This window comes from Benincasa hispida, chromosome 5 (genome assembly GCF_027475165.1).
Source record: "Benincasa hispida cultivar pf3 chromosome 5, pf3_genome.v1.1, whole genome shotgun sequence".
In the NCBI taxonomy this organism is placed as follows: Eukaryota; Viridiplantae; Streptophyta; class Magnoliopsida; order Cucurbitales; family Cucurbitaceae; genus Benincasa; species Benincasa hispida.
The window spans coordinates 69,549,933-69,574,628 of NC_143482.1; the positions used below are offsets into that span (position 1 = coordinate 69,549,933).

The 24,696-nt window shown below is 33.8% G+C and overlaps 3 protein-coding genes, 1 long non-coding RNA gene and 2 other non-coding genes across 6 annotated transcripts; 4 read left to right on the plus strand and 2 right to left on the minus strand.

Moving 5' to 3' along the window:
* Positions 1-721: 721 nt before the first annotated feature.
* LOC150036383 (uncharacterized) lies at positions 722-2,138 on the plus strand. Its single transcript, XR_016529791.1, has 2 exons — positions 722-1,348; positions 1,745-2,138. It is a non-coding gene; the product is annotated as an uncharacterized LOC150036383 (long non-coding RNA).
* LOC120078874 (small nucleolar RNA snoR116) lies at positions 1,000-1,096 on the plus strand. Its single transcript, XR_005482153.1, has one exon. It is a non-coding gene; the product is annotated as a small nucleolar RNA snoR116 (small nucleolar RNA).
* Positions 2,139-2,687: 549 nt separating the features above from the next.
* Positions 2,688-9,316, minus strand: CYCB3;1 (cyclin b3;1). The gene is made up of 23 exons (XM_039031648.2): positions 9,180-9,316; positions 8,740-8,807; positions 8,595-8,652; positions 8,428-8,488; positions 8,068-8,122; positions 7,898-7,946; positions 7,718-7,811; positions 7,405-7,465; positions 7,222-7,276; positions 7,066-7,150; positions 6,717-6,771; positions 6,520-6,568; positions 6,337-6,424; positions 6,194-6,242; positions 5,723-5,998; positions 5,525-5,647; positions 5,151-5,240; positions 4,904-5,065; positions 4,754-4,813; positions 3,779-3,880; positions 3,515-3,693; positions 3,261-3,447; positions 2,688-3,171 (listed from the first exon to the last, which is right to left on the minus strand). The coding sequence occupies exons 2-22, from the start codon at positions 8,755-8,757 to the stop codon at positions 3,312-3,314; spliced, it is 1,905 nt and encodes a 634-aa protein (XP_038887576.1). The 5' UTR covers positions 8,758-8,807; positions 9,180-9,316; the 3' UTR covers positions 2,688-3,171; positions 3,261-3,311.
* Positions 9,317-9,594: 278 nt separating this feature from the next.
* On the minus strand, positions 9,595-9,668 carry TRNAI-AAU (transfer RNA isoleucine (anticodon AAU)). The gene has a single exon. It is a non-coding gene; the product is annotated as a tRNA-Ile (tRNA).
* A 5,384-nt stretch (positions 9,669-15,052) lies between these two features.
* ZIP1 (zinc transporter 1 precursor) lies at positions 15,053-19,031 on the plus strand. The gene is made up of 3 exons (XM_039033142.2): positions 15,053-15,914; positions 16,009-16,158; positions 18,407-19,031. Exons 1-3 carry the CDS (start codon positions 15,300-15,302, stop codon positions 18,710-18,712), a joined length of 1,071 nt encoding a protein of 356 aa, XP_038889070.1. The 5' UTR covers positions 15,053-15,299; the 3' UTR covers positions 18,713-19,031.
* A 1,158-nt stretch (positions 19,032-20,189) lies between these two features.
* LOC120078819 (Carbohydrate-binding X8 domain superfamily protein) lies at positions 20,190-24,378 on the plus strand. The gene is made up of 3 exons (XM_039033143.2): positions 20,190-20,577; positions 21,647-22,366; positions 23,772-24,378. Exons 1-3 carry the CDS (start codon positions 20,505-20,507, stop codon positions 23,801-23,803), a joined length of 825 nt encoding a protein of 274 aa, XP_038889071.1. The 5' UTR covers positions 20,190-20,504; the 3' UTR covers positions 23,804-24,378.
* The last annotated feature ends 318 nt before the right edge of the window (positions 24,379-24,696 follow it).

Consider the following 24,696-nt stretch of genomic DNA (forward strand, 5'->3'; position numbering starts at 1 on the left):
AACGTGAATCTTCCTGTGGACATAGGCATATTGGCCGAACCACATAATCCTATGTGTTTCTTCTTCTTCTTTATCTTCTTCTTTCGTTCAACACCAATCTTTCTGCAATCACAAAAATACAACCTTGTTATCAAATCGTATCGAATTCCAAAGTATCGAGTTGAATCGCACATGGATTTTCTTCTATCGAGTAGCATCGAGTTAGATGTTTTCATCTTCGAGTTTCTTCGAGTAAAGATTGAGGCTCATCGAGTAGAGTCGAGCATCGATCAACACTCATCGTGTTCCATCAAGCAAAGAACAGAAACTCGTCGAGGATAGAAGGATTCCCATCGAGTATCGAGCAGAAACTAATCAAGTATCGAGTGTCTAACATCGAGGATTTGACAGAGCCTTTCTCAGTCATTTCTTCATCATCTCAGTGTTGATCTTGAGTAATTGGGCCTTGAGAAGATTGAATAAACCAACAGTTTTAAATCACCATAGAATTCTTTTGGAAGGATTGAAAAACACATAGATGATGTCTTCTTTGATGATACTATTTTTCTCTGATAGAGATACGATTCCAAGCAGTGTTTTTGATCGATCGATTTGTGAATTGTCCTTAAATAGGAGTTAAGGGTAAAATGGGAATAAATTTAACTATAGATATAGATTTTTTTTGGAAAGAAAATAGATTATGTTTTAAATATGGGGGGGCCATTCGCTATGGGTTAGGGTTTTGGTTTTCTTTTAGGTATCTTCGCCGAAGTGCTATTTAAACGCCCCGAAGGATAGCACCATCTCATTCTCATTCGTCACGTTACTTTGCCATCGGTCATTTTGCACAGCCATTATGCGTTGATCTCAGTCCCGGTGGTTAAACCGCATCATATCTGCGTCCGATGTTTATTTATCTTCGGCATGCCTTGATTGCGTGAATGAGTTCAAGTTTTTTAGATTTGTTGATATTTCTGATCCAACTGTTTACTGTTTCAATACATTTGCCTCATTTGTTAATGGCAGTGATGACGGATTCATATACCATCAAACTATGAAAGCTTTGCCTTCTTTCGAGGGTGAGTTTGTTGATGTCAACATGAATCTTTCTGAGCCTCTCTTCTCGATAAGGATTAGTTCATCTTTTCAATTTTTACGTTTTTACTTGATTGTTTTGTTTTTTTATATTCAATTTCTGAGCGGATCTGCTCATAATGTATCGATATCGAATGCGAAATTGCCAAAGGCAATAAATTAGAGTCTCTGAGGCGCTCTTTTCCGTAGCGTCATCAGCGCTGTACGTTGCCAACAAGGAAGTGGGGCCGAGATTCTGGCACTTTCCTTACCTTCGTAAGGCTTGTGCATTCAGGTGCTCCTACATTTTGAGTATTCAATATTCATCTCTTCAAAATTATTGCCATTTTGATATTCTTGAAGAACAATCTTTTTAGTTCATACTTCATTTAAGTAGACTAGGCTTTGCCGTTCTTATGTTATACCCTTTCCTGAACGAATTGGTGTTCTTAATTTAGTTGCGGAATGACGATATATCATTTTTCGAATGTTCATCCTTTTATTTCTAGTAACTTTGTTTTTGATTTATTTTACTCTCACCTACCCTTTTTTGTGTAGAGTACTTGAATTTTGAGTTAAATTCCAGTTTTGAAATATCTATTAATACGTCGCTAGAGGATTAATTGACATCTTCCTCGGCCTGACAACTTGGTTGGTAAATAATAATTTTTACACGTTTTTTGATTTACAGAAATATCGGCTGACAGTTGTTTATATCTTCAGTAAAGTGGGACTTGGGAAATATGAAACAGGACATTGAAATTGGAGGAAATATGCTGCGGGCAGTGATTAATGTGAAATCAGGACACTGAAATTGGAGGAAATATGGTGATTTCATTCACATCTAAAACTAGTAAAAAGGACTGGAGGAGCAAGCGATTAAGAATTGATGATGGGTTTAACGAATCTGGATTCCTGACCTTTTATAACTAAATAAATTTAATTCTCATACTCTTTAGAATGCTAAAGATCATATGCTCCACCAAGAAAGGTCAATTCAACTCGACCAAAAAAAACAATCCTAATGTAAATCTTGGTATATTGTTTTTTTTAAAAAAAATATAAATTGAGATTGATTGATCGAATGGAGGGTGATCTCATCCTTGATGGATGTATACAAAAAAAAAAATATTTATGAAAATGTGGTAAACATGACTAAAATGTACACACAAGCAGATGATGTTACTGTCTACTAGTTTATCTATGAATGTCTATCAAAATTTGTTATAGTAGTAAATAGATTGACATATTTTTCTATATTTGAAAACTGTCCTAAAAAAAAGTTGCAAATTTTTAGAACAATTTGGGCTGTTTATTGCCTATGCAAAATCAGATGAAACTGGTTAGAATTGTTTTGTGGATATTATCACAAAGTTGGAACAATTTTAATCCAAACTTCGGTTTGTGAATTTTCAAAACTGTAAATTTAACTAATCATGGAACTTTTTTGTATAAAATGTTTTAGTTCTAAAAAATTGTGAACATAAAATTGAAAAGTTTGGAATTTTATTATAGGACAAATTTTAATTTTTATATTGATATCAATTTGATTTTAAAATTATTAAATTTGTCACACAAAATTCATAAAAACTCCAATAGAAACTTTTTTCTTTTCTACACGGGACTGATTCATAAAAACTCCAATAGAAACTTTTTTCTTTTCTACACGGGACTGGGGGGGATCAAATCAAAGTCGACAAGCTTTACGTCGAATCATAGCACGTATGTTTTTTTCTTTTTTACATAAAAATCCAGGCAGTCATCATCTCAAACTATCTCAAGGCGTGATGGGTTTCCTCAAACTCCAATACAAACGTAATGTTTTTATGTCAAGATTCCTCAAACCCATCACACTCATGCCTTTCGTTCCTCTTCGATCCTTGAGAAAAACTAATAGAGGGGTCAACATTATTGTGAACTCAAGTATTGAGTTTAAACTCTAGTGCAAAACATCCAATACCAAGTTTCCCAAAACTATATAACTATCATGAATGGTGAAGTCATTCCAGTGCAAAGAACATCGATTCCACCCATGCAGCCAAGATTTCTTGTAAGCCATGGCTTGGTCGCGACCTTTATATGACCAAATCTACAGTTCTACACCCACAAGATTGCTTCCTGTAAGAAAATCAGCAAAAGCGGTACAGACGGAAATGTTAGAACAAGCTTTAGATGAAAGGGGGATAGGATGACGTGAGAAAGTTTACCAAGTAACATCAAATGGATTAATTTACTCGATGAACTAAGGTGAAGAAAAATCAAAGAGGAAGCTTGTCCAGTGGCTTTACGGCCGCAACACCATTAAAATTAGGTTTCATGTACTTCTCATACGTGACTTTCAGCTGTCCCAATTGAGCAGATTGGTGAAATTTCAATATCATCTCAGCACATTCTCTATAAAACAATGACAATTTAGTATTCGAAGGTTATATTACGAGTTGCCACAAATATGAGGAACTACCTTATTTGGGACGCATCGTAGCGTGTATGTTTGTTTAGTAGTGTGGTCCAGCTTGGACTTATTCGCAGCGTACTCCGTGCAACATATAGAGCTGATGCACATAACAACGACGGCCTAAAACTAAGAGCTTCGTATTCAACCAAGGCCAGCTCAATCAAGTAAAATGATAAGTGTTCAAGCTGTAGCAGAATTCAAAGCAGCACACGACTATTAGGATCTCTTCAAGTAAACTATATTGTGATTAGTCTCTAGAGGCTTCCAAACCTGAGTATTAGTAGACTGAGCAGCCTTGAGGAATCTTAACATAAAAACATATGTAGTAGGCACGTTCAAGCGAAACTTCAACTTCTTCAGAATGAGTGCTTCCTGGAGGAAGATCAAAACATATAAATAGAAGTATAAAAACTATAGCAGTAGATCTGATGTTTCCGCATCACTATTATGCTTAAAATCATACAGAACTTTCAAACTTCCCTTAATCGGCTAGTGATTCAGTGGAAATGATTTGTATCTAAGTGATTTTCATATAATCATTTTAATTTACTCTCAAACATGTCCCCAGAAAATACAGTATTTGTAGTATAAAATACTAATACTCTCTATGGCCATAAGTCCGCCACTCCTGGCCAAATTCAAAATAACGTGCAGGAGAGCAAGAGTAACTGATCATGTTGAACCCACGCAGTTTAGTCTGGTCGGCTAATTAGTATTGATTAGTTCAACTCATATAATTTTAGTTGGACTTTAGTCAATTTGTCAGAGGATCTCAGAGCAAGGCATAATTGGTCACACAACAAATTACCGAAACCAACAGTTTTCAGATCGAGCGACCACTGTTACAGTTGAAATGGTGAAGGATAATGGTTTTTCCCCATCCTCAACCAGCCACTGTGAGACCTCCAATTATCCATCAATATAAGAGGAAGGGTAAGAAGGTGATTGAGGGGGAAAGTTAGTTATTTGGGGAGTGCGAAAGTGCTAAGAATGTCGAGTGTGGAGACCAGAGGTGGAAGTGAGCATCTCCGTGAGGTGAGGCTTTACATTGTAGGAGGGAGTTATTTTGTTCGGGTCAGCTTTTGGTTTAGTAGAAACTTCACAGAGAGAAGGGAGTATTGCCTTAGGACTCGTTTCCATTCAATAATATCACATTGTAAGGAGTTCCTTAACAGCCACTTGAAAAGTCGAATATATTTTGAGGAAAGTCAAATCAAACTGCAGAGAATAAATAGACAACTGTACCATTTGTAGCATTTGCTCCCTTGTGTAGGACTCAGCTGAAATGCTAATTAGATCTTTAACCTGTTTACCATGGACACCACAATTTCTGATCAGCCTTACTTTCATCGAGCAATGTCAAAATAGTTAAAAGTCGAATATTGTAATATTTACCCTAGGATGCCAGAAATCTTCATATTTTGAAGCCAATAACAGTGCAGTAAGACCAACCAACTGCATTTCATTCTTCTTGATTTTGACTTGGGAGAGATACCGATCAAACAACGTAACAGAGAGAAATAGTGTTTCAGGCATCAAGTCAAATTTGAATTGTACCTACGAACAAAAAATGTAAGATGGGTACTTGAAAGGTAAGGAAGAAAAATAAAAAATGTAGGAAAACTAGAAAATAGATAGATACTTCAATCAACCAGTTGATCAAAATGGCTCGCATAAGTGGGGTAATTTCTTTTTGTACTGATAAGTAATTCGAAAGCGAAGAACTTTGTGCCTGAAATTAGAAACAAATTTAGTTTGTTAAATACAACAATTGGCAGTCTTAAGTTGAAGATGAACTATAGCAATAGGCATCAAAAAGTTAATAAACATAAATAAATAAACTTTGCAAAATAAATAATTAAACAAGCAGCTGACAAATTCTGCTTGAAAAGAGAAAACCACAGAAAACCTACTCTAGGACACTTTAATATAGAGAATGGAAAGCACAAAAGAAGGTAAAAAGATATTAGAAGCTAAAAACAGCCTATTCTTTTTAGAAAGAATAACCAACATCACCTCTGTAAGCCAATAGTAATGATATATCTCCTCAACGTATTCAGCAACCTCCATTTGGTCGTAGTCATTGTCAATACTAGGTAGGTTAGCCATTTCAGTAACTACAGCACATTTATCCAGCAACTGCAAAATATTGGCAATAAGAATATAAGCTCAAATGAAGTTATACTGGTGGTATGTTATAGGTGCTAATCTCACCTTTGCTCCAGCGACCAACAAGGATGTATATGATCTCCTACGACCAACTTTTTTCCTGAAAGTGAAATCCGTACTTGTACTAGGATTACAAGTAGGTTCAGATGCATCCTTCCCTTGAATGGACACATTAGTTATATTCTCACATAGAGATGATGAGGGTTCCACAATCTTAGATGATGATACAGTACTAGAAATCAATTTGATTGCAACTGGTGCATATTTGGGTTTTGATGCCTCTCGAGTACCAGAAGCCTTCTTCATGATCCTTGTAATGGGCTGGAAGGTGATATTGTAAAAAAGCTTCATAATATACCCTCTAAAAAATGTGCATGCAATGGAACAAGAATACTTACTATTAACACCAATGGAAATAGTGAAGAAAAAAAGTTCTTAAGCAGCAGTCAACAGAATCAAGAATCTACAGAAACAAATTGCGCATAAAACATATTGCTGCAAATGATAGGCAATTACCTTACTAGACTTTTTCAACAGTGCACTTGTGTCCACCTTGGCTTGACCCCTGAAATTCCTTTGCCACGGTCAGAATCTCCAAAATAGAATTCCTACTTACTACTTACATGACATTCAATACATTGAGTTTCACAAGTGCTAACGTTATAATGAAACCATCGCTCGTTCGGTTATTCCATAGCTGACTTCTTTTATTCTTTGCCAGGACTGCTGCATTCTTGCCAGATTTTGCTATAAAAGGAGGAAAAAAAGTTTAGTCCTATCTAGGTCTGGTCTTTCAGCTAAAGCTAAAAAACAATATGAATTACAAAAATCTAAATCCTTACTCCAACATGCTTGAGATCTATTGGTCTTTTCAGGCTTCTCAGTAACTTCCTGAAAGTGGAAAATACGAACTTATTGGAAATACACGCCATTAAAAATAACATGTAAATTGATTCCATTCTACATGAAGCAGATATTTAGGTCAAATATCATCATATCCCGAAGACATGTCATATATCAAAATCAAGTGACCCATAACCTTCAGGTTCGAAGCATTTGTCTGGTTCATCCTCTTTAGCATTGGTAAAGATCTCCTTCAAAACAAGAGAAAAACAACCAATATGAGTGAGTTAGTTGTACGTCTTCTTGATTACAACCAAGAGGGAAAAGACATTTTTCAGTCATCAAAACTTGTTTGCACAAGCGAGATCTTTTTAATTCTCCTGAGAAATAAACAAGAGTTCAACATAAAACTTCGTAAAAGATCTATATCTACAAATATGCACACAAAACGGCACTTCATAAATTCCAATTGGAAGAACAGATTATAATCCGTTTAACTTTAAACTTTCTAATCAAGGTTAGAGTGAAAAATAAAATTTCAAAACCTGGCATTCACAGTATTGGCACAGCAGGGACCATCTGTTTTGTCTCTTTCATTGACCGAACAACCTTTTGAATCTTTAACACGCCCTAATGAGCAAAGCAGGTCAATAATTACATGATTAATTATAAAAACTAGAGGAAAATCATTGTACAGAAACCTTTTTCTGAAGCATGCAAGTTACTAACAGCTTCCCCTGCATTCTTCGTTTTTCCCTATTCAAATACAACAAAAATAAACTGAATAGTTTTTGTTACTGATATAAAAATGATGTCCCATAGAGACCGATAACGAGGCAAAGAGACATTATTTTCACAACTAAAGCTACCAAAAACTTACATACCAATGATTTCCTAAATGAGATATTGATGCCAGCAGTGCTAATTCTAGTCCCAGTTGAAACCCTACACAAACAAGTGACAATCACCATTTCCGTCGGCTTAATTTCTAAGGATAGAGACAGAATGACATAAATGTAAGGGCCAGGGGAGAAAACTTATATATGGCACCTTACAACAATATGCGATTTCCTAATTCCTAGAAGTCAAACCGTATACCAACAAATTTGCTGGAATAGTTTTTTTTAGCAAACTAATTTCTGCTGCCACTCATCACACATTGGAGAGAGAGAGAGAGAGGTGATGTGCATGACTCACTTATGCTTGGAGCTATCTTGGACTGTTTTCCTAGAAGAGTTGCCCCGGACGTTACTCACATCTGCCAATGCTCTTCTTCTCATGCTTTTGGCCCCTGAAGAAGCAGTGTGCATTTCTATTGAAATAAACCCACAACATTATCTAAATTTTCTATTTTAATATACCATCTTTATTTCTTACCAGAGACTTCAAATTTCTCTGTATTCTTCTCTGAGCGTTGCAGGCGTCCCTTAAATTAATAAAACTCAAATGTAAAAGTTAATAAGTGACCACTTCTCCAACGAGACCTTATGTTCTCTTCCTACTGTTAGGATTTTGACCCAAAAGCTTAGAGAAGATGGCCAAATTACCTTTGTTTGAATCGTACAATCTGTTGAAGGCTCCTTTTTTATTGTTACAGGTTTCCTACCACACAGAAAATATCAAACGATTAAATAGCTGAAATAGTTGAATCAATTCAACTACCTACTGGTTAGGGGTTACTTTGATAACAAAAGGAATCTTTATATTGACGATACCTACAGCCTAAAGATGTGATTCAGACGTGTCAAATGTCAGACAAGTTGAGGAAGCTCTTTGTTTACATATAACAAAAGCTTAGAAAAATTCTAATCATTTTAATACCATAAATGGGAACAGAAGAGAAGTAAAACAGAAATAAAACGTGTGGAGAAAAAAGATTAAAGGAACAGAAGTAAAATGACACTTACTTGCAACTGGGATCAGCTTTAATCTTATCTTTCTCCGTATAAACCATAAAACCTCCCATTGCTACTTGTAACCAATTGGGCGGGGGGGATAAGTCAGTTATTAATTATCCACTACAAAGCGTTGGAGAAGATTTTAAGTGCTAAACTACAAATTGAGGATATCTTACCACTTCTTCGGGTTCGATTATCCTTAGTGGGCAGACCCGCATCCAGGCAGACTTTGGCCTAATTTTGAGCAACAGTATCGTTTACAAGTAATCAAGGAACTATGATTTATTCAAGAAATAAGAGAACTAGTGGCATTTCATATACCTTGGTGGTAGCAACCATTTCTGTCTGATCTAGATTTCCAGTTTCTGATCTCTGATCAATTTAGTTTCCTGCTCAAAATCAGTTTACAGACTCAAATTCATAGAATTGAACTTTACACAATATTTCACCAACCCGAGAAGAGAATACAGTATAAAAGCATAAAGTAAAAAGGTCGGGATCTAAGCAAATACTTGCAACCTTAACCAAATTTCATTTCCTCCTAAACCCTAATTCTTCTTCATAAATATACAAGAAATAAGGACATCAGCGTTGAGAGAGAGAGAGAGAATCCAGATCAAGATTCAATAGTAAATATCTATAAAGAAGCTAAGCCCTAAACCCAAAACGATGCGGCAGAATCTAGACTTCGAAAACGTAATTAAAGAAGAGGGAAACTGCATTCAAAAGATAGAAGATGTATCAGTTGAAGTTGAGAGAACCTTAGATGGCGAGAAATTCAGGGATGTTCATCTAAGCAATATCCGCGGTTGTCTGTTCAAAGCTTTGTGTTCTTCAGTTCAAATAACACGAAGAGACAGATGGCACCCTTTTTTGCTGACAGCGGAGGCGGGTAAACGGCCAACGTTAAGGTTTTCAAAATTAAAGTAAGTTTACGTTTCTGTCCCTGCGAGATTTATTAAATGAATAATTTTGAAAAAAATAAATAAATGAATAATTTTGAAAAAAATAAATAAATGAATAATTTTGAAAAAAATAAATAAATGAATAATTTTGAAAAAAATAAATAAATGAATAATTTTGAAAAAAATAAATAAATGAATAATTTTGAAAAAAATAAATAAATGAATAATTTTGAAAAAAATAAATAAATGAATAATTTTGAAAAAAATAAATTGGCCCATGCAGGTTTCGAACCTGCGACCTTCGCGTTATTAGCACGACGCTCTAACCAACTGAGCTAATGGGCCAATTTGGTAATGAACTCTAATTGATTAATTATAGAACTAAATAAATAACGTTAGCAATATTATTTTTGATCCCTATACCTTTGGTTTTTATTTATTTTAGTCCATGTACTTTTAAAATGTTCGTTTTAGTCTCTATATTTTCAACTTAGTCATATATTTTTAAAATATTCATTTTAATTATTATACTTTCAACTTTGGTTCATTTTGATCCTTGAACTTTCAAAAAGTGATCATTTTAATCCTTTAAAAATGAAATGAAAATGAAAGGACAAAAAATTATCACTTTTTAAAAATATAAGAACCAAAATGAACCAAAGTTGAAAGTATAAAAATCAAAATTAACATTTTAAAAATATATGGACCATGATGAACCAAAATTGAAAATATAAGAATCAGAATGAACCAAAATTGAAAGTATAGATATCAAAGTAGTATTTAAATCTTTAATTTTTGGAAGTATAACCAAAGTAAATTGATTAATCACTACTCACCCATGTCCGGAATTATTGAATAAGTGGAGTGTCAAATTCCAAAGGGTGGAGTGAATTTGAGGGGAAAATTAAAAGGATATTGTCCTTTTAGAAACTATTTAGGAAAATATTGTTGTTCTCAAACTATTTGTAGAAATATTGTTTTTTTAAAAAAAAAAATAAGTTAAGGGTTCAAAATTCGACCTTCCCTTTTGTAGGTTGAATTTTGAACCCTCGACCTTACCCTTCTTAACATTACCATTTCAGAGACCTTCCTCTATCAAAAGATCGTATTTCTAAATTTTCATAAGATCCCCCTGAAATTCCTTCCAAAGCTTCCAAAGCTTGTTGAATAATTTTTACGAATTCTGTCATCTCAGCAAGTCTGACTAAATAACGAGCTAACGAATCTCCTTCTTTTTGCCACTGAACTTCCCAATCAAATTCGTCATAACACTCGTAATTATTTGATGTGTTAAAAATAATTTTGTATTGGGAGAGAATGAAAGAAGAGGAGTAAGAGAAAGGGCGAGATTATGAGAGAGAGCGAGATTTTGGAAGAGAGCGAAATTTTGGGAGAAAGCGAGAGTTTGAGAGAGCGAGATTTCGAGAGCGAGAGCGAGATAGCGAGATTTTGATAGAGAGCGAGAGTATCCATACAATTTTTTTTCTTTTTTTTCTTTTTTAATTATTACGCATTCTTTCTTTCTTCCTTTATTTTTTTTTTAAAAAAAAATCCATTTTATAAAAACAATTTCTAAATTTTTTTTTTATTATTTTATTTAAACTCTAAAAAAATAAATTAAAAAAAAAAAACAATATCTCATAAAAATTTTAAAAAAAATGTAAATTAAATATCTCATTTATATAAAGATAATTACAAAAATCAATTGTCCCACAAGGCGGACGTCGTCGATTTCGAGCTGGTTGTCGTCGTCGACTTCGAACTTGAGGTTGCTCGGGTTCTTCTTGATGTTGCTCTGGTACCTCTGCAGGCGCTTCATAATATAAATATTCATTATGCTCTCCACGACCCCGACCATGTCCATGCACGTATGAAGACGAAGGACCAGCCTCTGCGTCATAATGTCCTGAACCAAATGTTGGCATCATCATCATCGGACTAACATAATCAGTTTGACTCTACGTCTGCATCATAATGGGCAACTCTTCCACATTATGTGCAACCTCATCAAACTCATCCTCTTCCCGAACAGGTCCTCTACATCTAGGAGCTGGTGGAGGAACAATAGGTATATCGTACATATAATGAATTTCCTCCATATAGCTTTGGTTGTCACTACATATAGCAAGAACCTGGTTCGGATCATTCGCAACCTCATGTAGTCTACGGTTGTTCGATCTCTGTGAATTAAACATTTAGACAATATTTAAAATAAATTTAAATTAAAAATAATTAGATAATATTCATTAACCAAATGACCCACAGCTGCTCCCGGACGAGTGACGTAGCGCCTTGTGATATTATTATACCGATGAATATATTCTAGAGTGACATCTGTGTTAAACTGTTCAAGAGAAACCTCCACTGCAATAAACCTTGCACGATAGTGCCATCGCACTACCAAATGTGCAACTTTTTCGGACCAATCTCCAGTCCTTAGGTCAATATCATGCAGTACGGGTTCAGTATTACAAGGCGATGGGGCATCCTACTGAAAACCGAATTGTCTCATCACTCTGTCAGGAAGATGTCACTCACCAATGTGAAAACATTTGAGAGGACTCATCGTCCATCATCTGTGAGCTCACGAAGTTGTGTTCCTAACCATATTAAACTTAACCTCAATCCTTTAATCTTGTCGGCAGGTGGTGTCGCACTGAGGTACAGTTGACAAACTTCTAACCAGTCATCGTACATCACTCCGGTGACCGGCTCACCGTCAACAGGTAACCCCAACAACACTTCTATGTCTTGTAGAGTGATAGTGCACTCTCCAACAGATATATGGAATGTATGCATCTCGGGCCTCCATCTCTTGACCAAGGCTGTGATTAGATGTCAGTCCAACTGAATAAATCCTAATCTGGCAACCCCATAGAATCCAAATGTGCGCAATAGCGGTAGTATTCAAGGGTGAAGCGGGATAGTGCGCTGGAGAACTGCCTCTCGACGCTTGCAAGATATTTCTCTAGTAGTACGATCTCGCCATACAACAGATGATCGATGAATGGACTGGTCATACAAAACATCGGGATCAAGAGGTCCTGGGTTTAAAGTCATGATTTGAAAAAAAAAAATATTTATTTCTCAATTAAAAAAATATTTGTTTCTTAATTAGAAGAATAATGTACACCTTAATTAAAAGAATAATGTACAACTTAATTAGAAGAATAATGTACAACTTAATAAAAAGAATAATGTACAACTTAATTAGAAGAATAATGTGCAACTTAATTAGAAGAATAATGTACAACTTAATTAAAAGAATAATGTACAAGTTAATTAAAAGAATAATGTACAACTTTATAATAAAAAAATTGAATATACAATAAATTTATTTACTTTCCATAGAAATATATATATATATATATACATGACCAATGAGAAAAAAAACTAATAATCATTAATGAAAAAATAACAACAATAACATAATTTTGAATTGTAAGAGAGAGCGAGATTGTAAGAAAGAGCGAGATTGAGAGAGCGAGATTGTAAGAAAGAGCGAGATTGAGAGAGCGAGATGTTCAGAGAGAGTGAGATTGTGAGAGAGAGCGAGATTGTAGGAGAGAGCGAGATTGTGAGCTAGAGCAAGATGGAGAGAGCGAGATAGTCTTCACTTTATTTACAAACTGTCTTTCTAGTGATACTCACGAGATTCAACCTATATTTCTAGCGAGATTCTCATCACAAAATTAGCGAGATTTCCTTCTAGAGCGAGATCCTCATCACAAAATCAGCTTCACCCACTTATCTTCCTTGTCGAGGGTTGAAGTTTCGACTTATGTAAGTCAAAACTTCCTTGTCGAAGTAAGTCGAAACTTCAACCCTCGACAACCCTAATAATACGTATTGTTTCCAAGTTTTTCTTTGTTTGTCGAGTACTCAACGTTCTACCTCTACATTAATCGAATCCTCAACCCTCGAACTCCCAAAACAACAATATTTCTCAAATAAATTTCAAAACAACAATATTTCTCTAATAAGTTTCGAAGACAACAATATTAATATTAAAGGTCCGAATTTGAGTGGCATTAAAAAAAAAAAAAAAAAAGAGTGGGTGCAACTCTAAGTGAAGCACTAAAAGTCGTTCGGTCGAGTAATGACATGACAAAAAGATGTGAGATTTGTATAATTGGGAAAGTGAAAAGTAATGACATAATATCGACATTTTATGGGATTTGACTTTGGTTAAGTAAGCACAATTGGTGATTCAGCTATGCAATACAAGGCAATTTGCAGTTGCTTAGGCGTCTGCATGTCGACATTTTTTTTCTCTTACCCTTTTTCCCAATACTTAAAGAAAGTGATCTCAAATCACCTTTTAATTAACTTGATTAAATTAATAATCATGCTTTTTGAGAATCCTGAGCGGTACCATCACTTTTCTTTATTGAATTTGCCGCATTCCTTCTACTGCTAATTAATGCTATTGTTATTTTCATTATTAGGGAATGACCAACTTTTGTTGTGAACCGCAGCAAGTTGCCCATGCCGAAGCTTTATGCGAATTGCCATTAGTCTCCTTCCTTACTACGCTACCCAAAATACTAGAAAAATAAAACAGCATATTATGTCCTAATATTGATATTTGGAGAATGGTTTCTACTTCCTTGTTTTAAGGGCATCTAAATACCCCTAATACACAAAGCATCCAAATCTATAGATTCTCTAAAGTCCATTTTCATAAACTATTTAGTATCTCATAGATTTTAAACATTAAATTTATAATCATTATTATTATCCCTCGGTTTTTTAGTTGATCTTTTTACTATTTTCAAAATCTAAGCCAAATTTTGAGCTTTTAAAAAATTATATATTAATTTTTAAAAAGTTTGTGATTCGTTCTTGGAACCTAAATAATTATCATTGAGACTCTTATTGTTTATTGTCCTTATAACAATTTCCGTCTTTCTCACATTTGAATTTTGGATAGATCCCAAAACAAAAATCAAATTTGAAAAACTATATATATGAAAAAGCATTATTCGTAAAATTTGTGCTATCGATCTCGAGGTCATAATTTCTATTCTCCAACAAAATAAAAACTTGTAAATAAAATTAATACTCATAAACTTAAGAGATGTTTGACCTTAAATAACCAATTTCAATAGTAAATACTATTAAAGTTTGCACATTTATCAAGTAATTCTATATTTCTCATTTTTACTATTTTGCACCTTGATCGAAGAGCTCCATCTTACTCCAATATGTAATTCCATAATTCATTACTAACTCAGTGCCCCAAACACATATGAGGCGTTTGGGGTAAAGACTATTTCAAGACTATAATAACCATATCTTACTACAATAAATAGTATTTTGTAGTTCTCAATTAATGTCAACATTATTTCAAAACTCTCGTTTGCTAACGTATTTTCTATTTTTATAGTATTTATAATTTCACATTCAACATTTTTTAATTATTTGCTATAGTGTCTACTATTTCTTTCTCAAACTAAAATAGTTTACAACTCAAATACATATTATTGTAATCCAAACTAAAGTAATCTATCCTCCAAACATAAACTATTACATATTATTGTAATCCAAATTAAAGTAATGTACCCTCCAAACATAAACTATTATAACCTAATAATAATAATCTAAGACTATAATAAGGAATTATAGTTTAGAGTTATCAAAGCAAATCTAAGCCATTCATGTCCAACAAACATGACTTTTTGAATGAAAGACTACAACATAAAATATTATATTCAGATGTAGAAATTATTGTTTTCTTCCGTCTGTGTATGATTGGAATGGATGCCTCTTAACTCTCGTTATCAGCCAGCCAGTGAATTTTAAAAAGAACCAAACACCTTGCCCATTCTTTTTGTTCACTGTAAGAAAAAAAGAAGAAAAAAACTCCATCCATCGCTCAAAACCCCACTACCCAAAAGTACTCTCTTCAGCACCCTCCACTCCACTATTAATTCCTCTTCTCCTCCACCCCACTTTTACTATCTAACAAGGAAGATGTCTAAATTCTTCTTTGTTTTTATTGCCCTCTTCCTCCCTGCTCTAGTCTCCGGCGGGCGGGAGTCATGTAGCTGTGATAATTCCGATGGCGCTGCCACCGAGCACAACGCCGCAAAAGAAGCAATGAAATACAAGGTGGGGTCGATTGCGTCGGTGCTGGTGGCCGGCGCTGCAGGGGTGAGCCTTCCTTTGGTGGGGAAAAAGATCCGGTGTCTGAGACCAGAAAATGACATATTTTTCATGATAAAGGCTTTTGCTGCAGGGGTCATTTTGGGCACTGGGTTCATCCACATACTGCCCGATGCCTTCCAAGATTTGACCTCCCCCTGTCTCGGCCAAAATCCTTGGGGCGATTTTCCATTTGCGGGCTTCATTGCAATGACCGCCTCCATCGCCACCCTGATGGTCGACACATTTGCAACCAGTTTTTACCAGAGACGTCACTTCAGTAAAACCAAGCAGGTAATTGCTGACCAGGAAAGAGCCGATGACCATGCCGGTCACGTGCATGTTCACACGCACGCCACACATGGCCACGCTCACGGATCCGCCGCTGCTCCCACCGGAGAATTGAGTCTTGCTGACCTAATCCGCTACCGGATTATATCTCAGGTATAATTAAATATTTGCTCTGATGCAATTGCAGTCAGAAAAAAATTGGAATATATATATTGATAATGAATTGAATTTTGGATGGATGTTTCAGGTGTTGGAATTGGGAATTGTGGTTCATTCGGTAATAATCGGTATATCTCTTGGTGCATCGCTGAGCCCTGCCACCATTAAGCCACTGCTGGTAGCTCTGTCTTTCCACCAATTTTTTGAGGGCATGGGTCTCGGTGGCTGCATTTCCCAGGTAAATTCAAACTACATCATCATCTGAATGAAAGGGGGGAAAAATACACAAGAAATTAGTATCATGTTATTTAAGAAATTAGTATGATGTTATGCATATAATATTTTGGTGCAATTCAGCTAAATCATCATCATAATGCATTCCTTCAATTCGCTTCAATCATTTAAAGAAAGTTTGTTAGTATAATTATTTTTAATTAGAGGAAATGGATGACATATAATCCCTCCCCGAAAAAAAAAGGGGGGGAAATGGGTGGTGAATACGAATAATCGTATTCCCCTTAAGTGACGTTATGGGTTTTTAAATGTTGAGGAATATCACACATGTCTCGATTTTAATTTATTTAATGTTAAATTATAAAAAATAGGGCTCTTTTCAAATAAACAAAAATGAATTAATTTATTTACAAATATAGCAAAATGTCATTATGATAAATCGCGATAGATATCTATCAGTGGACAATAGACTGCAATAAATATATATAATAGATATCTATTATAGTTTATCGTCCACTGAAGATATCTATCGTGATCTATTTTTAATAAATAGCGACATTTTACTAGATTTAAAAATATTTTAAGCAGTTTTACTATTTAAAATAATTATCCAAAAAACTTCTTTGAATTTTGTACTTTAGTTAAAAAATACACTTTATTATTATTATTATTATTTTGAAAAAAAACACACTTGAACTTTCAAATGTTTCAAAAATATTTTGAACTCTTGAAAATTCTAAAAATACCCTAATCTTGAAAATAATAATAAAAAAAACCCTAACTATTAGTATATGAAAAAAAAAAAATCAATGATATTCCATTGCATCAATATCTCTAAACTTCAAAAGTTGCAAACCTTTAATTAACCTTTCAAAACAAATAAAAATAATGCAATGACCTTTTATTTACACCATATCACCTCCATCTTCTATTTCATCTATCTTGCATTAATCTATGATAAAAAGTACTTAAATGCATATTGAGTTGTGCTTATCTTTGTGCATCCCACTAAATTGTCAAAATTTTGTTGAATGTCGAAATTTTCTTAATTTGTTGAATGTCGAAATTTTCTTACTTATTTTTTAAAAATATTTTAATTCATTGTTTGTGTTTGTATTTGTGAGGAGAGTGAGGTAAGATAGTATATCTTGGGATGTATCATTATTAACTATCCATGACCTAACACTTCTCTATTTCCCCTCTTTTTGTCTCATCTCTTCTTCAATACCCTTTTACTCCCCTCGTCATTTCCCTTTGTTCCTTGATACTCTTATTGTTACCGATTTTGTTGCTTTATGTTAATTGTTTCACCTTTATTTATTTGAAAAAAAATTACCCCATTCAATTAAAGGTATATAAATGATAGAGAATACCGACGTTAAGATTTAATATTTTAACAAAATTGTACGTTAGTGGTCGAGTATGGGTTAATATGCCATTTGAGTTTAATACACAAAAAGAGAGCCACAAAGAAATTTGGATCATAAGTTTGAGCCACTAATAGGAGGAAAAATAAAGAAAACATGTGCATTACCAAATTTATAATGATGAAGATTGATTGATCAAGATGATATTCCTTTAAGGATCTTTTTGTATTCGATCGTTCATCATTTTGCTAAGTTTTAAGAAAATATTTAATTTGGAAGCTTTGTGAGACTTTATGAGATTCTATGTTTTGACTTGAAGTTTTGATTTATGTTTGGTCGTGGAGAAAATTAGGGTAAAAATTCGACAAATGGGAGAAAAATATGAATATCTATATAAGCTTTTGAAATATGTTCCTGTTTGACTCAATATAACTTTAAATTAACTAAAACATTTTTTTTCATAAAAAAAACTTTTTTTCATTGAAAGGTTAGATCAATATCGATGCAACTTTAAAAGTCCATACACATTTTTTTTATCTAGGTATTAATTATTTTCGTCTATATACTAACAATTAGAGCCATAGTCACGTCAATTTTAAGCTCATTTTTCATCCAAAGTTGTAATAGGTTTTTACTCTAGCGGTTGCGAAAGCATTGCAATTTCTCAAAGAATTATTTATAGTTTTGAAACAAATTGACAAATTTCAAGGGGTTTTGTGTTGATGGTACTTTAGCCAAGTATAAAATACATTGTTTAGTCTTTTATTTACTTTTACAAGTTGAGCAAGAATGGAGAATAGGAATAGGCATGCGTTTTGAGGCGTGGGTAAAGGTTAGATTGAGATTCTTCACAAAATTGTTGTTAATTGGGCCGGGTGCATGCAGGCACAATTTAGGTGGCGATCAGCGGCAGCAATGGCGACATTTTTCTCACTGACAGCGCCTGTGGGAATTGCAGTGGGAATTGGAATCTCGGGAGTTTACAGAGACAATAGCCGGACGGCTCTGATGGTGGAAGGAAGCATGAACTCAGCATCCGCAGGGATATTGATATACATGGCCCTTGTGGACCTTCTTGCTGCGGATTTCATGAACCCAAGGATGCAAAACAACTTGGGGCTTCAATTAGGAGCTAATATCTCTTTGCTTCTAGGGGCTGCTTGCATGTCTGTATTGGCTAAATGGGCTTGATCCACTTTTGCACTATTCTTAGCCCAATCCAATCCAAACCTTCTCAATTTTGATAGCCATCAACAAAGAGCAACGCTACCCCCGCTCCCACTTCAGTAACTGCCTTGGCCACCCTTGAGCACACTAGCCATCAAAATCAAACTAATGTTTGATTTTATATTTTTCAATAGAGTTTTCGTATAATAAAAAACCTATTTTAAAGTGATTTTTGAATATGACAAAAATAATTTTAACCATTTCAAATTCACATCAATTTTTTTAGTATTGTATTCAATGGCCTTAAATTATTAAATTGAGATGCACACTTTTGAATTCCTAATTTAAGGTATTTAATATTAATTTTTATCTTACCACCTACATTATTTAGTTTTAGTTTTGAATCCACACTCCATAGAATCATTCTATGCTTTGTCTATGAAATATTAATGCAAAGTAGATGGAAGGACAAAAGGATAAAAAATAAATTAAAAAAAAAGTTAAATATACAAGTCAAAACATGAGTATGGTAAAATCAACGTAAAAACACAAAAACAACCGTCCTGTATTTTTTTTAAATATAAATTGGGATTAGGGGGTGTTTATGTGTTGAATTGGGTTCAAACACTTTTTAGACCCAATTCGATTGTTCGAGTTGGTTCAAATTACTTGAATTATTTATTTAAAATTTTATTATGTAAAAACTTTATTTTATTATTTTCATAGATTAAATCAAGATCAAGAATTCAATCTCAATTTATATTATGAAAAATTTCTTTCTAAAGTGCTTAAAATTATTTTTAGGATATATTAAAGAATAAATTATTCAGAAAAATTATGAAATAAAATAAAATTTAAAATAAATATATGTATATATAATTATATCATAAATAAAAGACATACATTTTTTACAATTAATAATAAGTTCAGTTGGTTCGAGTTAAATTTGGTTGTTTTGGATAAACACACGAATCAACCCATCGCATAAGATTTGTATTTATTTCAACCAAATTCAATCCAAATAAGTTTGTAATCCAACCCAAAAGCCGTACTTAATTGATTGGGTTGATAATATTTTTCGGGTCATCGGATTTTTTAAACACCCTTATTTGGAATGAACTTCTCGAATGGGCCTTTTGTCTTGGTGGTTAGGGAGGAGGACGAGCAATAATTAATGATTGTTAGAGGCATGAATATTTGTTGATGGAGGAAGGGAATCATCATCTTTTTTGTTGATTATACATTTTGTATTATACGCTGCCTAACTTAGAACTTGACAGAGAGAGCAGGAGTAGAAGGTGGAGTAGAGATCAAGCAAGAAACACACACAGAGGGAGAGAGAGAGAGCCAGGTTCCCCTTTGTTCCATTGGTGAAGCAAGCATATATGCCAAATTTCGACATGCAAATATATTTTTTCAGCAACACAAACTTGGTTTAATTATAAACTTATACCATGCCAAGACCAGTCCTCAAAACCCCAACAAAAAAGCACAAGAAAAAGAAGAGAAAACTTCCATCTCTAATCTAAGATGTACCCAGTTGGCCCTTTCCATATCTTCATTTGTACACATAACTAAGCAAAGTGTCTCTTCACAACTAAAAAAACAATCCAAAGAATCCCTCTTTTTCTGCCACTTGTACAACTTTTTATGCACTCCCTCTTCCTTTATTTAATTCCATCCCATTATTTCTCATGCAGCCCCTTGTTTTGCTCTCTTATCTTCTCTTCTCTTCTCTTCTGTTTTTCTACGCACACTGTACTCACCGGCAGCCCCTTGAGTTGATTTAAGTTTGTCCGAGTTTAGGCTGAGGATCATGGATTTTACCAGACTCTGCCTCCTTCTTCTCTTTGTATCCACTTGTACAACCGATTTTTTCCCTCAATGTGGTAAGTTTTCTACTTTTCTGGGTTAATCTCCATCATAAAAAATAAAGATAACTCACAATCCGTATGAGTTAATGTTAATCCTTCCAAAACCTAAGGCAAATTGGCAGGTTTATTGTTATTTATTTTTAGGCGCATTATTGGAAAATGTGTGCGTAGGTCCCTGATGAAGTCACATCATGGCTATTGGCTATCGGCTAGACATCCACTAAGAAAAATAAGTTTAAAGTTAGGAGGTAGGAGCCATGCAATGCAATTGCACTCACTTTTTGAGCCTATGCGTAATCCGGAGCAATTGTAATGCCATGCTTAACAGACAAGTAAACCGGCATTTTTACCCTTTAACAAAAAATAGTTTCGTAGCGAGTGATTGAGTGAGTGAGGCCCGAGGGCATTTAAAAGGGTTAAATTTATTTTTGTCATTTTCAAAATTACTCTATAACATACTTTTAATTATTTAAAATTAATTTCATAATTTAGAAATTACATTTAAAAATATAAAATTAATTATTAAATTAATTTTGAGTGATTAAAAATATATTTTAAAATATAACAAAAATAATTATAACGACGTTGAAATAATTCCCAAACATGTTCTAAGTTTAGTGCATGAATGTGTGTGGATGTAGAATGGGATTTGTGTTTGGCATATATCCCACACCGCAATCATTTTTTTCATCTTGAATCTCAAAATTCTAATAATATTTTTTTTTTTTGTTCATTTAGGTTCATGTACATTTTCAATATGTTTGTTATCTTCATAGTCTTTCAACTTTTGATTAATTTTAATTTCAATATTTTTTAATGTTCATTTTGATCATTTTACTTTAAAAAATATAGGTTGAAAATATTATTATTATTATTGTTTAAATATACATACTAAATGAATATTTTGCATTACATAAATTAAAATAAACAAAGTTGAAGAAAGCATGAACGAAATAAAAAGTAAAATTTGTATTAACAACTATTTACATGTCCCAATAAAGACATAAATTGGAGATATATTCTGTGTACTGTACCAAGTACCAACTACATTGTGGCATCTCACGAATAATTTGGGTTGTATTAGATGGTAGAAGTGTGCATAGAAAGTCGAAGAAACTCCAGCTGGCGAAATACTTAGATGTAATTGGTCAAAAGGTGAGCCACGTGGATGGTGCGACAAATACCCAACCTTACGTGAGCTCCCCATTCACTCTGCCGCCGTTCGATTCACTGCCGGACAACGCGCCACCTTACTGCTCCTATCCCCCAAATACTCCTCAGACACCTTCCTCGCCCTTCACCTACATTTCATCGCCGCCACCGCCGCCCTTTTATTATCTCCCGCCAGTGCTCCCTTCTCAGAGCCCACCTCCGACCCCAACCTACGGTTTTCCTCCCTCTCCACCCAACCTCACCCCGCCTTACTATTACGAGCCCAGCCCTCCAAGCAACGTTCCGAGCCCACCCTCTCCGATGGTGTTCGTGCCGAGCCCACCCGTGTTCCAACCACCGGTCATTTACCCTCCACCGAGCGTGCCGCCCCCTCCCCACTCCGCACCCAATATAGCCCTCTGGTGCGTCGCCAAGCCCTCCGTGCCTGACCCAATCATTCAAGAGGCCATGAACTATGCCTGCGGGACGGTGGCGGATTGCGATTCCATTCTCCCAAACGGCCCCTGCTTTCTGCCTAACACACTCTACGCCCACGCTTCCTACGCCTTCAATAGTTATTGGCAGAGAACCAAGGTGGGCGGCGGCACTTGCGAGTTTGGTGGTATTGCCATGCTTGTCACCGTCGATCCCAGTAAGTTTCTTCTTTTTTTCCTCATCATTATTGATTATGTTTAAATATACTTTTACTTTCAAATTTTAAGTTTTATTGCACTCCCTATATTTTCAAATACTATTTTTTCACTCTCATTTTTTTTTTTCATTTTGGTCATACTCTTAATTAGTGGTCATTCGGTATAATGAAAATAGTTTAATAAAAATGTATAATAGAAAAATATATAGTCGCACCCCATAATTTGAGCAAATTTATCTTATCATTTTTATAAATATTTTAATTGTGTGAATGATAAGAGATGAGGCATAAAGATGGATGCATCTTCAAGGGTGGATCCATAAATTTTGTTGATGATGACTTTATAATTCAGTAAAAATAAATGAGTAGTACTAAAAATTTATAAATTTACTTCGTGCATCACAACTTCTTCATTTAGATTTCAAATTAAATCTACAATAGCGTTGTAACGACAATAAATCAAGATGAAATTGACAACATAACAACAATATCATAATTTAAACAATCTAACAGGCAGGATAGATGTTTACTTAATATTAAAAAATTAATAAAATAAATATATATAAATAAACTAAAACAAAAAATAAAAATGATATGAAATATGAAAGCCAAATGCATATAAATAAAATAACTTAAAAAAAATTACAAAAACCTACCTCACGGACTTACATGTAAAAGATGTAAAATATCACGAATGTTCTCACTACTGATATACACTTGATACTCTTGATACACTACTGATATATACTTGATATACTTGATAATGATGTATTTGATTGATATACTTGTCAATCATGCACTCGTTTATACTGCTGATAAACTTGATGCAATCATTTATATTGTCAATTCACTTGACTGATATATTATTGATAAATTTAATAATGATGCACTTGATATACCATCGACATACTTGATACATACTAATTTATACTATTGATATTTTTTTTTCTGCTTAATACTATTGATATACTTATAACGATACACTTGATAAAAATTATATTAAGTCCAGTTTAAAGATTAAAAAAACAAACAAAAAAACAAATAAAACACCAAAAAGCCTCCTTCTTCGCAAGCAACATACCCCTTTTACTGTCATTGTTGGAGGAGGTTCACCAATGAAAAGAAACACAGATGGCAGAGAAAAGAAAGGAAGAAGATAGGGTTCTTGGACAATTTGGGAATAATAAAAAATCGAAAAATAAGATTTAAAAAAATTGTCACAGGTGCAAAATATAAAAAATAGGTGACATACTTACGATATCATATTGCTAAATTGCCACTCAATGTCATTTCCCTTGATTTTAATATATTTTGGAATTTTGCATTCGTATTTTAGAATTCGTCGTGTTTGTGGAGTTTCTTTTAATTAATATAATTATTTTGGTGGTTGTCTTGTGGATCACAGGTTATGATGGGTGTCATTTCATTTACACATAGGCATTACGATGGAATGGAATTGTTTATCCACTTTTGAAGACACGTGAGAAAGCTGTACAGAGTAGAATTTTAGAACATAAAACCACTCTCCATTTTTCCCTCACTTTTTTTTTTTTTTAATAATTTGGTTGGAATAAATTAATAAATAGATATCTGTTTAACAGTTTTTTTTTTTTTTTTTTAAAAAAAAATTATTCACATTATCTTCATTTTGAAACATGTCTTTTTGAAATAAGGTAAAATGAAAAAAGATTGTGGTTAAACAGGAAAAATTTGTATACTAAACACTTCCATAGATGGACTAATATATATGTCATAATTCTTTAATAATAATATAAAGTCTAATGTTATTGAATAATTTTTTTTATTAAAAAAAATCAAATGCAAACATAGAGAGTATGAGGTGGCTACAGAAGGAATGGAATTTCTTGCAAAAGCGTGTGAATGCAATGTAATTTATTATTATTTTTTAAAAACATAAAAATTATTGGGGATTATACCCTAAATCTCGTGGTTTGTAATGTATAAACAAAAATTCATTTATTTAATAAAATAAAGAAGTATTTTATTTGACATTTAGATTTGTATAACTCAATCCAATAAATAAGATCTGAGGTTATTTAATTTAATGTAACTTATACATATATATGGTTAACATATAAGTGGATCATAGTGATAACCTAAATGGTATGTGGTATATGGATAAGATCGGGTGCCTTATCCTAGTGACATTACAGATGCGACCCATTTTGTAATTGTTACAACGGTTGTAAGTGTTACAAACGACTTGATCTTAATCGTTTATGTGGAGACATGTGAGTGAGGGTATCATATACAAAGAGTTTGTATAAGACCGGATCACGAAATTATAAGTCTTTCTTTATAACGTCGTT